At 37.2% G+C, this 14,588-nt stretch overlaps 1 protein-coding gene and 1 long non-coding RNA gene across 17 annotated transcripts in view; one reads left to right on the forward strand and one right to left on the reverse strand.

Moving 5' to 3' along the window:
• Window positions 1-14,588, reverse strand: part of ANKRD28 (ankyrin repeat domain 28) — a 154,931-nt gene that overhangs the window by 61,883 nt on the left and 78,460 nt on the right. For 9 of the 16 annotated variants that reach the window (XM_072944646.1, XM_072944217.1, XM_072944371.1 and 6 more), the window contains one exon: window positions 2,330-2,408. In XM_072944646.1, the coding sequence (XP_072800747.1) occupies window positions 2,330-2,404 (75 nt within the window). In that variant the 5' untranslated portion in view covers window positions 2,405-2,408. Of the gene's footprint in view, window positions 1-2,182; window positions 2,210-2,329; window positions 2,409-8,577; window positions 8,663-14,588 lie in introns of those variants that run through there. The other 7 variants (XM_072944179.1, XM_072943993.1, XM_072944051.1 and 4 more) reach the window with 4 other exon arrangements.
• On the forward strand, window positions 9,033-11,577 carry LOC140695805 (uncharacterized). The gene is made up of 3 exons (XR_012071810.1): window positions 9,033-9,124; window positions 9,249-9,398; window positions 11,427-11,577. It is a non-coding gene; the product is annotated as an uncharacterized lncRNA (long non-coding RNA).

Consider the following 14,588-nt stretch of genomic DNA (forward strand, 5'->3'; position numbering starts at 1 on the left):
TCTGATAGTTTGCTATTAGTATCTACAAGCATAACAAATTTTTGTATGTTGATTTTGGAGCCTGCAACTTTACTGAATTGGTTTTCTAACAGGTTTTGGATAAAGTCTCTGCAGTTTTCTATGTATATCATGTCATCTGCCAACAGAGACAGTTTACTTCTTCCTTTCCACAATCTGAACACTTTTAATTTCTTTTTCTTTCCTAACTGCAATGGGCAGGACTTTTTTCTATGTTGAAAAAGTGGTAAGAATGGGCATTCTCACTGTGCTCCTGATTTTAGAGGAAAAGCTTTCAGCTTTTTGGCTTTGGGTATGGTGTTAGCTGTGGGCTTGTCACATGGGGCCTTTATTATGCTGAGGTATGTTTCCTCTACACTTACTTTCTTGAAAGTTTTTTTTTTAACCACAAATGGGTGTTGAATGTTGTCAAATGCTTTTTCTGCATCTACTGAGATGATCTTATGATTTTTAGCTTCATTTTGTTAAGCAGTGTATCACACTGACTGATTTGTGGAAGTTGAAGCATCCTTGGAATAAATCACACTTGATCATGGCATTATGATCCTTTTAATGTATTGCTGAATTCAGCTTGCTAATATTTTGTTAGCAAATATTTTTGCATCTATGTTCATCAGGAAAACTGGAGTATAATTTTCTTTTGTGGTAGTGTCTTTTTCTGGTTTTGGTAACAGGGTAATCCTGGCCTTTTAGAATGAGTTTGGAAGCATTCTTTCCTCTTCAATTTTTTGGAACAGTTTGAGAAGTATAGGTATCAACTCTTTTCTAAATGTTCGGTAGAATTCAGCTATGAAGTCACCTGGCCCTGGGCTTATCATTAAAGCTGAATATGCCTCAATGAAGAGGAAATACTATTTTTCCCTTGAACCTCCTCAGTTCTTATCTCTGATCAATTTCAGCTGAAAACAAGTGAGCTAGCATCCACAAAACAGACATTTTCCATGAAGCACATCAGTGACGGAGTTATTCATAAAGAAACTAATATAAGCTTATTAGCTTGATCCATATTTAACTATAACTCTATATAGTCATGCAATTTATTATAAAAATTACATTTGAAAAATTTTTATTAATTCACAATGGCAAAATTCTATTCAGGCTATTTAATAGGATTTTCACTCAAAATTTTTCTCAGTGCACCTTCTCCCAAATATCAAAGGAATGATGCTGCTTCTCCAGTTGCACTCTGCATCTATCTGTGCCATTTGGTAACACAAGCACAACTCAGACGCATGCATCTTTTCCTAATAAATATCCTCTATGATAATCTGGGTACAAGAGAAATGTTTCTAAGCTCTCTGATTGCCTGTTTTAGGACTGCAGGCAGTCTGACCACAATAGGAGCTATTCTCTAAGAGACAGTTTTACCATTACTTCATATTGTGGAGTCTTAAACAGTTGAGAAGAAATTTAAAAATAAAGTATAATTTCCTAAAATATATTTTATAGGCCCTCAAAGAGAATTAGATACAAGCCTTTTAAAGACATAAGTCTTGCTGGCATCACTTTCAAAATATATCTACAATCATACCATTTCTTAGCCCCTCCACTGCTGTTCTGGCTCCAAGCCACCACCACCTCCCCTTCGGAGAACTGTGATCGTCTCCTAGTAACTCTGTGGTTAATGAGGCCTTGTATGACAACTCTGTGCAATACCCAGCCCTATATAATGCTCATCCCACCCCATTATAGCTGTCCCTCAGCATCCGAGGGGACTGGTTCCACCACCCTCTGTGGACATCGAAATCCACAGATGCTCAGGTCTCATATAAAATGGTACAGTATTTGCATAAAATCAATGCACATTCTCTTGTATACTTCAAATGTTCATTAGGCCACTTATAATACCTAACTCAATGTAAATGCTATGTAAATAGCTGTAAAGTACAATGTAATGTTATGTGAACAGTCACCAGTTCATGGCAAATTCAGATTTTGCCTTTTGGAACATTCTGGAATGTTTTTCCCAATATTTTGACCTGTTGAACCCACAGATACAGAGGGCCAACTTATTCTGGTCTACTTTTTCATTTTTCCATAGCACTTATCTCCTTCTAACTTGCTGTAAAATTTACTTGTATTTTCAGCCTGCTTATCTTTTTAGAGTGTATGCCCTACGTGGGCAGCGATTTGTTTTCTAATGTACTTAAGCTCCAGAACGTACCTGGGACCTGAGACGAGGTCAGTACTTCTAGAATGAACAATCAAGTTTCAGGTTGTTAAACAAATATGAAGAAATAGTCAATCAGGTTTGATAAATATTAATTATGACAAAATATGCATGATGTACTCTATACAGAGTTTACCATACCAGATAAAATAAGCAATTCAATGATTTCTGCATCTCCAAGATAGGCAGCAGCATGCAGTGGAGTTCTCTTTTCATTGTCCTGTGATAAGAAGGAAAGGTGGAACATAAGTTTCAATATAAAGTTAATTTTAATATACTTTAAATGAAGAGAAACCATCATTTAACTATCAGCTTACTACCTGCATAATTCCAGTCTAGTCTGCAAGTCCCACTAACAGAGTATTTCCTTGTTATAAGAAGAAAAGCCTAAAAAAAAAATGTCTTTTTTGGCCTTAAAAGAATGGTATAAAATGCAGCAAAGAATAAAAGAAAAATCTATGATGACAAAGAAACAGCTTCTTAGACTTCCTCTAAATAGACGCCTATGCTGCTGATATATAAAGGCAAACTTCCTCCACTTCATAGGACTTGCCCACTACCCCCTCAATGTATTCCCACAATTTTACATAGTTTAGAATTGTTGATCTAACTAAACAAAATAAACCTTAACCAACCAGAAAGTTTGCTCATCAAAATATTTCCACAGAAGTACCCATAGTGGCAAAAATAGAAAATATCTCCGGGGATTTGGAATCATCCCTTAAAACAAATTTAAGGTTTTTCCTAAAGTTCCTGCCAATTCCATTTTTGGCACTAAAATATATTCCTATCTTTGTCAGTATCAAAAAAAAAAAACCCACCAAAAAACTTAGTCTTCCAAATCTTCCTTCAGGAAGAGAAGCTACATCTAACTTCATGGCTTTGTGTACTTCCCTCCCTGAAATGACAATGTCCTTCAATTTGAAAAGCAAGATCTCAGAGTGATGTTGCATTCAGGGATTCAATTCACGTTTATAGCTCATCTAAGGTTACAACAGTGTTGCTGACTTGGCTGCATCTTAGAAAGTTACTCATTTAAAAATACTTATTTTGAAATTTATATCCAGTTTTTTTGGATACTGGCTTTTGAGCCAGACTGTTAGTTGTTTTCCATTATCCGTTTTCCCCTTTGTCCACAGGAATAAATTTTTACCTGGTTATTTACCCACCCAGGGAGAGAACAGACTCCTAGCATGCCTTGAAATTCTGTTACTTAGCATGGACGTGGAAGTAAAGGCACAACTTTCAGGTCACCTTCAACCTAAAAGATAACCATCCTATAGCTAGACTAAAGCTTTATTTTAGCACGTCCCACCGGCTGGAAGGCAGATGTGAAGCTGTGCCAGCTCTGACCATGCAGAGGAAGGCCGATACCCTACAAGACAGTTAAGCAAAAGATACTGACTGATTCTGTAGAGCAGAGCTGCCCCACCAACTTGGGGCACTAACTTCTAGACAAATAAGAGAAATAAGACTTTTATTTAAATAGATACTGTGTTGTATTATGATAATATTATAGCTTTCAAGATTAAAAAAGAGAAAAATCTCACATCATAATAATTTTCTAGTTGGGCAATACCCCAAATGTGCTAAGAAAGAATAGTCAGGCCAATGAGAATAAATTAGGAAAAAATCTGCTAGTCAAAAGAGGGGTTAAAAATATTCATAGGCAATCACAAAAAGGTTCAGCTGTAGTATATAAAGGTTTTATAAAGATGTGTGTATCACGTAATTATCACTGGCTCTGCATATAATTTAAATATATTCATGGTACTGTTTTTGTCCTTATAATAGTAACAGGTGCGAAAATAAAGGGAGGTTGGTGTGATGGTTATTGTTTTTTAAAGTCAGCTAAGAGCTCTTGTCTCTCTAACCCCAATTAATTTCCACATGACCATGTTTTTTATTCCAATATAAACCCCAACAAACAAATGGTTTGCACAGACATGACTGAACAAACAGTCACTGAAAAAGCTAACACAGAACTATTAAAATATCAGGCTTACTCAAAGCTGAGTCCTACCTCAGTCGATTTAACAAAAGAATCCTTGGCTTAAAGTTTTTCAGTGTTAATCATTAACACATCGAACTTCCCTACAATGTTTAAGTATCGTCAGACCCACTCAAACTGAGAAACACACACATTCCACAGGATAAACCACACACACAGTACACACGAGAGCGAGTCATATCTGTGTGAGACTGTCTGAAATTCTGTGACTCAGTGTCTTGAATTCTATTAATGTACTTTATATGACTCAGGAACTTTTTATTCCTTTCATCTGATTTGTAGAGAGGAAAAACTAAGGAACAAATTGGTTAATTTAATCTAATTTATTTTTTTTTAACATTTTTTACTGAGTTATAGTTATTTTACAATGTTGTGTCAAATTCCAGTGTAGAGCACAATTTTTCAGTCATATATGAACATACATATATTCATTGTCACATTTTTTTTCGCTGTGAGCTACCACAAGATTTTGTATATATTTCCCCGTGCTACACAGTATAATCTTCTTTATCTATTCTGCATATGCCTGTGAGTATCTACAAATTTTGAAATCCCAGCAAACTGGTTAATTTTAAAAGAAAAATTTTACCTATCCTACTCTACTACAATTAAATATTGAAAATCATTTGATAAAACATTTAACATTCCCTTTAGAAAAATTTATTAGAATGAAAAAATGAATATCCCTGTATACACATGAATTTCACCTCAAGGAATTTCTTTTTTTTTTTTTTTAGATAAAGGTATCAAATACCCATTTATAGATACTTAACTCAAAATGCTGGAAACAATTTAAATACTCACCAGTAAGGGAATGCTTATCTAAAATTATGAAACACAAGCAGCTCTTAACCAGCCTTCATTTAACTGACTCGCATGATGAACCAATATTCTGTTTCCTGGGTAAGACTAACGGTCCCTGCGAGGAAGGTAACGCTGCACTCCCGTCAGGGGACTCCGCGCTGTCGGGGGAAAAGCCCTGGCCCAACCCCCCCCCCCACATGGCTGGTAAATACACACTGTTACAGCAAAATGCTTAAAGATTGTTTCAGACGCTTCCCCTTGTCAGACTTCGATTAGCTTATCAACTACCAGTTATGAAAGTGTGCAGATGAGAGGTCTTCGAGTTGTACACACACATACACAGTGCAACACTATGCAAGGGTTCTGAATCCAATTCCCATGTGTGGGTTTTCCCCCAACACATCAAGCAATGCTCCAACACCTGCTGGTGGTCCTACAACTCTACCCGATTCTGACACTATCTACCAGGGGGTGACAGGATCAGATCCCACATGTTTCCAAAGTAAAGTAAAAAAACATCTTTATAACATTTCAATCAGCTGAAAACACTGCAGTAATTCCCCATACCAGGCATTTCACAAATCCAGGTGCCCATTAAAAAAAAAGAAAATATTTCTTAGGTATTAAGTCAGTTTTTAAAGAAACCATTACACCTCCACAGAGTATTCCAAAACAGCCCCAACTAGAATTATTAAGTACATACAACAGACTCAGAAAACTTAACTCATTTGATCACACAGCTTTTGATCATGTTCACTTAAGTATACACATTATTCTTACCATTCTTATGTGGTGCTCTGAAAAGATATTTTGTGCATATGATTAGGACTGCAAAAAATTATTCACCCTCCCCAAATAAAAGCAAACCAAAAAATAGCTTTAGCTCTTTTTATTGACTATCCTGAGAGATGGGAAAACTATACACATCAGAAGGGTTAAAAAAAAGAGAGAGAGAGAGAGAGAGAGAGAGAAAGACCAGTGATTGCTACCCACTTTGGGGCTGGGGCACTTTGGTTAGTGCTCACCTGTGTACCGATCAAGCCAGAGCAGCTGGAGAAGCCACGTTTACTAACACGGCAGGGCCCAGAGCAACCACGTGCAGTGAGCGGCTTCTCGGGAGAGATCGTTATTCTGTGGTAGGCACTGCATAAAGCCCTCGACACATCTGTTCTACTCTGCAAAATTCTTGTGGAGTTCAGCATGCACTGTTCTTGAAGAAGAGGAAACTGCTTCCACGATCAGACTCCTCACCAGAACACTCTACTGACAGCTGACCAACTAAAAGCAAGCCATCAGTTCAATCTCACTTTGTTCAAAGCCTGACCAGCTGTGGCTTCTCTTGGGCATCTTGAAAGAAACAAAACTGCTGCAAGGAAACTGCTCAGCAACACAGGCTGGAGGCTGGGCTTCCCCGACACTAGCTTGTCACTGCTGCATAGAGCAGAACTGCCACCTGCCCGTCAGCTTCGTCCCTCTGTATCTGCACAGAAAGGAGAAGGAAGGGCTGAGGAAAGACTAGGAAATAAGCAAGCTGTCCTTCCTTCCATTCCTTTAGAAAAGCTGCATTAGCCAGAGAGCCAGGATTCTACACGCAGTGGTCCTTGAACAACACAGGTTTGAATTTGCATGGGTCCACATTATGCCGATTTTTTTCAGTAAACATGTTGGAAAACATTTTGGAGATCTGTGACAATTTGAAAACTTGCAGACGAACCATGTAGTTTAGATACACTGAAAAAACTAAGAAAAAGCCAGGTATGTCATGAATGCACAAAATATATCTAGATACTAGTCTGCCCTTACTCAGACATAAGGTTAGTGATATTTAATATAAATAATGTTTTAGTTTTCTTACCGTTTTATAACTTTCCTATCAAAGAATTACATTACTGTACAGGATTCATCTCCCTTTCATAATTGGGGAAGCTGTGTTATCAGCCAATCAAAACAGACAAGTGTAAAAAATGTAACAATGTTTCCAATACTACACTACGAGTTTGACTATAATGTTATATGCCGTAACAATTTCGTGATCATTCCTTCCTCAGTGTACAGGCTAGGCTACCGGGAAACAACTGACTACCAGGCTGCCGTAAAGCAATCATACTGGCTTCTTCAGTATCAGGGCATGAACTGTTATCTCTCTAAATAAATACCAATTTCTTTTTCATAGCATCTTTTCATTGTTGACGCCCAGTGTTAGTTATAAGCGTAACATCTAGTGTTCTGTACCATGCAAGACAGTACTGATGCAGGTGGTGACAGCTGGTTCATTCTGTAAGCAGACGCCATAAGCTTAACAGTATTGCTGAGTACTGCACAGCACTGTAAGTGTATTGTCTCTTCCTATGGTTTTCTTAATAACATTTTCTTTTCTCTAGCTTACTTTACTATAAAAATACAGTATATATTACAAGTATATGCATTATATATGTTAATCAGCTGTTTATTATCAGTAAGGCTTCTGGTCAACAGTGGGCTATTAGTGGTCGGTTTCAGGTGAGTCAAAAGTTATACAAGGATTTTCGGCTGCACAGCGGGGGGTGGAGTCAGTTCCCCTTATCCCCACGTTGCTCAAGGGTCAACTGTATTTAAGAACCAGAGACTTTGCAGAGGTATGAATTGTCTAAACTCCTAAGCTTCTGAAAACACTTAACAAGAAAATGTATACCAGAAAACTCACCAGTGAATATATAATAATCAGCTACATTTTAAACAATATAATGAGCTAATTGTGCTGGTTAAACTAAAAAGCAAAAACATTTCATCTCAAATCATATACCTTACACACAGCAAGAGATGCTGTACAAATCCTAATCTCTTCAGAACAACAAATGTGACCCAAACTTTTTAAAGGTCAGGACAATGAAATGGATGGTCAGTAAAAATTTGCTGGCCTGAATTTATCAAACTCATACACAAAACTCACAAGACAGATAAAAATTAGTCGAGTAGTAGGGCAATTCAAAATCTACAGGAACTTGAAATGTTTAGTTTTTGACACAATCACTTTGGATGACAGCAGACACGGAGATTTTACATGACTTCTCCCTCATCTCGGTAAAAGGACACAGTTATGAATATATTCTGGGGAAGGGAAAGGAAGGCAGGGAAAAGGGAGAAAAGTTATTCTCTTAGTTCAACATATTAGTGAGATTTTAAAAGCAACACCATCTTTTAAGACAAAAAATTGATGCTTACAATTAGTGTTTTAACTGTATCCTGTGTAATTTTAAAGTACAGAAAAACACCAATTAATAATGGTTTCAAAAATAAAGAACACTTACTCTCACACAGAGGAAGGCCGAAGCTAGCTGATTCAGCAACTCAAGCACATCATCCAGGTACCTCTCAGAAAATCCTACGTTTCCACTTTGCTGCCAACCACAACCATGTTATAACCACAACGTAAAGTCTCGTCCCAAGCTAGTTCACCCCAAACAATGTCCAGCGGAAGACATCTTTCCCTGTGTGTCTATTTTAACTAATTAACTAATTAATTAATGAAACTTTAAAAGAGCAGTTGTAAGTTCAGAGCAACAGTGAGGGTCGAGTCTAGAGATCTCCCACGTACCTTCTGCCCCACACATGCACAGCACATTTGTTACACTGACGAACCTGCTCTGACGCATCATGATCACTCTAGTCCAGAGCTTCAGGGTTCACCCTCGGTGCTGTAAGTTCTATGGGCTGGGACAGATGTTTAATGACACATATCCACCATTATGATATCACAGAGTATTTTCAGTGTCCTAAAAATTCTATGTGCTTTGTCCATTCAGCTCCACCCGCCACCAACCCCTCATATTTTTACTGTCTCCATAGTTTTAACTTTTCCAGAATGTCATACAGGTGGAATCATACAGTATGTAGCCTTTTCAGACTGGTTTCTTTCACTTAGTAATATGCACTTAAGGTTCTTCCATGCCTTTTCACGGCTTGATAGCTCATTCTTTTTAGTGCTGAATAATATTCCATTGTCTGATGCGCCACAGTGTAGTTATCCACCCACCCGCTGAAGGACATCTTCGTTGCTTCCAAGTTTTGGAACTCAGGAATGAGGTGGCTATAAACATCCATGTTTAGGTGCTTGTGTGGACATAAGTTTTCGACTCATTTGGGTAAATACGATGACTGGATCATACGCTAAGAGTATGGTTAGTTTTTTTAAAAACTGCCAGTCTCTGCCTTTAACGCCAGAAGATCTCCACGTCCTTAAGCCACCACTGTTTGTCTCTTCTACAGGTACCAAATACAGTTTCTTCATCAAAAGACAGAGAGAAGCAGAGAGACAGACAGCGAGAAACTGCCAAACTGTCTTCCAAAGTGGCTGCACCATTTTGCATTTCAATGACTGAGCAATGACTGCCCCACTCCTCACCAGAACTAAGTATTGTCAGTGTTCCTGATTTTGGCCATTCTAATAAGTATGCAGTGGGATCTCATTCTTGTTTTAATTTGCATTTCCCTGATGAAAGGTGAAGCGGATAAAGTCTTTGGCTCATTTTTAAATTGGGTTGATTGTTTTCCTACTGTTGAGTTTTCAGCGTTTTTTGCATATTTTGGTTAACAGTTATTTACCAGATGTATCTTTTTGCAAACACATTCTCCCGTACTGTGGCCTGTCTTTTCATTCTCTTAACATTGTCTTTCACAAAGCATAGGTTTTTAATTTTAGTGAAGTCAAGCTTATTAACTCTTTCAAGGATTGTGCCTTGAATACACAGATATACAAGGACAGTGTATGTCTAAAAAGACACTGACATACACAAGATTCACAAGATCATCTAGGTTTTCTCCTGTTATTGTGTTCTAGGAATTTTATAGTTCTGAACAATTCTTTCAAGTGTGTGACCCATTTTGAGTTACTTTTTGTGAAGGGTGAAAGGTTTTTCTAGACCTTATTTATAAATATTTATTGATTGACTGATCAATTGATTGCAGGAGGATGTCCACTTGCTCCAGTGCTACTTACTGAAAAGACTACTTCACTGTACTGCCTTTGCGCTTCTGTCAAAGGTCAACTGATTATATTTATGCAGGTCTATTTCTGGGCTGTCTATTCTGTTCCACTGATTTATTTATCTGTTCTTTCACCTTTACCACATTTCCTGGATTACTGTAGCTTTACACTAAGACCTGAAGTTGGATAGTGTCAGTTCTTGAAGTTTGACCTTCTCCTTCAATATTGTGTTGGCTATTTTAGGTCTTTTACTTCTCCATACAAACTTTTGAATCATTCTGTAGACACCCACAGAGCAACCTGCTGGGACACTGGCTGGGTTTGCACTGACTCTACAGATCAAGCTAGAAAGAACTGACATTTTGACAGTGTTGAGTCTTCTTAACCATGGACACAGAATATCTATTTATTTAGTTCTTTGATTTCATTCACCAGAGTTTTACAGTTTTCCTCATATAGCTCCTGTATACGTTCTGTTGTGTTTATAACTAAGTATTTCATTTTGGGTGCTAATGTAAATGGTACTGTGTTGTTAACTTCAAATTCCGCTTGTGCATTGCTACTATACAGGAAAGCAACTGACTTACGCAAATTAACCTTGTAATAACAGCTTATTAGTTTCAGGAGGTTTTTGGTCCATTCTTTCAGATTTCCTACCTAGATGATCATAGTATCTGTGACAGCTCCTTCCAGGACATTTTTCTTGGATGCTCTGCAGTTTGTAAAATGGTATGTCTAGGTAGAGTTTTTGTTTGCTTGTTTTTCACACTTATCATGCTTGGCGTTCTCTGGGCCTCCTGGATCTCTGGTTTGGTGTCCTGCCGTTAATTTGGGGAAATTCTCACTCGTTACTGTTTCAAATATTTTCCTGCTCCTCTCCTCCTTCTTCTCCTTTTGACAGTCCTTACAAGAGTGTTACACCTTCATAGCCAACCCACAGTCCTTGGATATTCTGTCCTCTGTTTCAGTCTTTGTTCTTTGCCTCTTGGTTTTTGAGGGTCCTCGTCAGATACCCTCAAGCTCAGAGACTGTCTCCTCAGCTTGTCCAGTCTGCCGAGAAGCCCATCAAAGGCACTCTTCATCTTTCTGTTAGTGTTTTTGATTTGTAGCATTTCTCTTTGGTTCTTTCTTAGGGTTTCTATCTCTCTTCAAATTCTGTTTTTTTGCCTTTTCCTATGTCTTATAATTTTTTCTTGGTAGCCAGACACAATGTACTGAGAAACCAGGTGTCCTGTAATGTGTGGAGAGGTGTGAGAGGAGGCGCAGTGGGGGCCCCTGCTCTGTGAACCGTACAAGTGTGTCTTGGTCGCAGTTTTCCTGGGATGAGGTGGGGGTAAGTCATCCCCACAAAATCAGAGCTCTGCCCACGACACAAAGAGGAAAGTGAACAAACACTCAGAAGCCACAGCTCCTACCACTTCGTGTCTTACAGAGCCTTTGATACGCTTTTTTCTTCCCAGGTACTTGAGTGTTGTGGACAACGCGGTATGAGGGAAATATCAAAACAAAGCAAGACACCTATTCCAGAAGAAATTCAAATCAATTTTGTTACTATCCACTGAAAAGAAAAATGTAAAACAAAATGGAATCACTAAAAGGATTCTAAGCTAAAATCTGCTGAAGCCTCCCCTCTTCCCCCCAAATTGCTGTGAAATAACCTAGGCTTCAGTGATATAATTCATAAAGCACACAGAACAGTTTACAGAGATGTCAAAAATAATATATTAGGTACAGAAATAGCCTTAGAGATCATCTTGCTCAATCACCTCATTTTACAAATGAGGAAAGCAGGGCTCAGAGAGGCTGACTGTGTAAGGACACACAGGTTAGAGTCTAGTTTGTGTGACTTGCAAGTCAAAGTCCCTCTTCACTTCCTTACCCTTTAAACAAGTTAACAGCAACAGTGCAGCAGCCATAATTCTTTATGTGTTTGTGTTCAGCTGTAACTATCTGGATATATGTTAGATTTTAGAAAATAGTATCTCTTTAAAAATCACAGCAGTAACAAAGGATTCATCACCCTCCTAACCTGCAGAAGCATGGTCCCACTTTAGAAAAATTTTCTACAGCATGACAATCTCAATGTTCTTTTTGACAGCCCTCTACTTAGGATAATTACTATTAAGTGAAACTTATAGTACAAAGTCTACAAAGAGGAGAGACTCATTTCTTAGGAGAGAATCGCATAAAGCAGGAGACTATCATAAGATAAATCATTTAAACACAAAAATACCACACTGTCTACTAGACAATACATGTAACTGAAAGACGTACACATGTAAACCAATTATTAACATTTTCAGTTTCTGACTAGTAAACAAGGAAGATACATGTAACAAGTAACTTCACTGATCATCCTTCCTGATGGAGCTTACCTTGGGGACTAAGTGTTAGTACTGTGGAGTGGCAAAAGGGGGAAGGCTCCATTCATAAACAAATACTAAACAAGGTGACCCAAACATGTCCTCACTCAGCTTTAAATACTAATCCTCAGCACAAGATAACATTTTATACAGTAACAGCAGATTGAGAAAAAGAAATCTATATTCAACACTGGAGAATTACACATATTATAACCTTAACATTAATTTAGAGTAGGACTAAAAAAAATCAAGCAAGAGTCAGATTACAGAGCTACAATTTGTGGGGGTGCTTCACCTTTAACTTGAAATATGCCAGTTAAATCACTAGCTATACTAGAAGGATGTGATCTCATCTCGAAGCCCATGCATAACTCCAGCAGGCTGGGTGTATACAAACACGGCTATTTGTGGTGGGTAGGGATCAATGCAGCTCTGTAAATACCACACACAGAAACCTTTCTGGGGCGTGGGAAACAAAATGATCCATTTTATTACATTGTGAAAATGTTTTAAAGTCATGTTGATGTTGCAACATGAGACTCCAGTGATTTTATGGAACTTACGACTTCTTTCATTTAGCAGCTGAATCAAAAGGAGGATTTCCCCCTTAGTTATGTATCAAGAGCTGTCAATACCTTTAAAAACAAGACCCTTGTATCTGGAAGATTTTCAGTATGACTATTTCTGTATTTAATACAATACCAGTTGGGACAACATCGAAGGCTAACATTTGTGTCACTGGAGTCTCAGGAGAGGAGAAAGAAACTGATTCAGAAAAAAATTTTTTGAAGAAATAACAGCTAGAAGTTTCCCAATTTTGGTAAGAGATAAATTTATACATTCAGTAAGTTTAGTGAACTAAATAGTAATAATAAAAAGAAAACCATACCCACCATAATCAAACTGTCAAAACCCAAAGATAAAGGCAAAAATCATTTTTCTCAGATTGCTTTAAAGACAAGTTACATATAAAAGAAACACTCAAATGACTAGGTTTCTTATCATAAACTGTGGAGGTCAGAAGACTGAAGAAAAAAAAAAAAACCTGGCAAGTAAGAATTCTGTACCACATGAAAATGTCCTTTAGAAGTGAAGGCAAAATAAAACCATTCTCCAATAAAAGAAAGCTAAAGGAAATGAACTCCTAGCCAACTTGGCCTACAAGAAATGCTAAAGGAGGTTTTTTCATGCTGAAGGGAAATGATACTAGAGGGAGAGAGATCAAGAATGAAGGAAGCACAATAACTGAAAGCAAAAGTGTCTAATGTTCCTGTGAAGGAGTGCAGTGTATTACGCGTATTACACAGGAACTCTAACACAAAGAGGGGCAAGTAAGGGATTCTGGGTTTTAACTTTATGTGATAAAATATTAACTCTAAGTAGACTGTGAAAGGATATGTATTTATGTTGTAACTCCTAGAGCAACTATTAAGAAAATAATAAACATAGATACAGTCAAAATGCCAGTAAGAAGACAAAAATAGTACTAAACATATCCAAATAATCCGAAAGAAAGAAAGAAAGAAAGAGAGAAAGAAAGAAAGAGAGAAAGAAAGAAAGAAAGAGAAACAAAAGTTAGAAAGCACAAACAAAAATAACAGAACAGCAGGCCTAAATCCAACCTTATCAATAAACATCATTAAATGTAAAGGTCTAAACACAATAATTAAAAGACACAGATCATCATTCTGGATATAAAAATAATACCTAATAATACACTATCTGTAAGAAACCATTTAAAATACAATAATATAATTATGCTACAAGTTAAAAAGATGTTAAAAGATGTATCATTTAAACAGTAATGAAAAGACAGCTAAAATATCTGTATTAGTAATATCAGAGAAAGAATTCAGAAAATGGAAAATTACCAGGGATGAAAATGAACATTCCATAAAGGTAAAAGGGTCAATTCATTAAAAAAAAATTGACAATACTAATGTGTACGTACATCTATGGAAGCAAAAAATGATAAAAAATGAAGGGAGAACTAGATAATCTACGATTATAAGAAACTGCAGTATGCCTCTCCCAGTGCCCAAAAGAACAAGTAAACAGGACAATAAGCAAAAGTATAGATGACTGAACATTATCCATCAACTGAACCTAACTGATCTTTACAGAACACTTGACCTAAGAACAAAAGAACAGACATTATTTTCAACTGCACTTGAAACATTCATCACAGTAGGCCGTATTCTGGACCCAAGAGCATACCTTAACACATTGAAATAAACTGAAACTACACCAAGTATGCAC

This window comes from Vicugna pacos, chromosome 1 (genome assembly GCF_048564905.1).
Source record: "Vicugna pacos chromosome 1, VicPac4, whole genome shotgun sequence".
Taxonomy (NCBI): Eukaryota; Metazoa; Chordata; class Mammalia; order Artiodactyla; family Camelidae; genus Vicugna; species Vicugna pacos.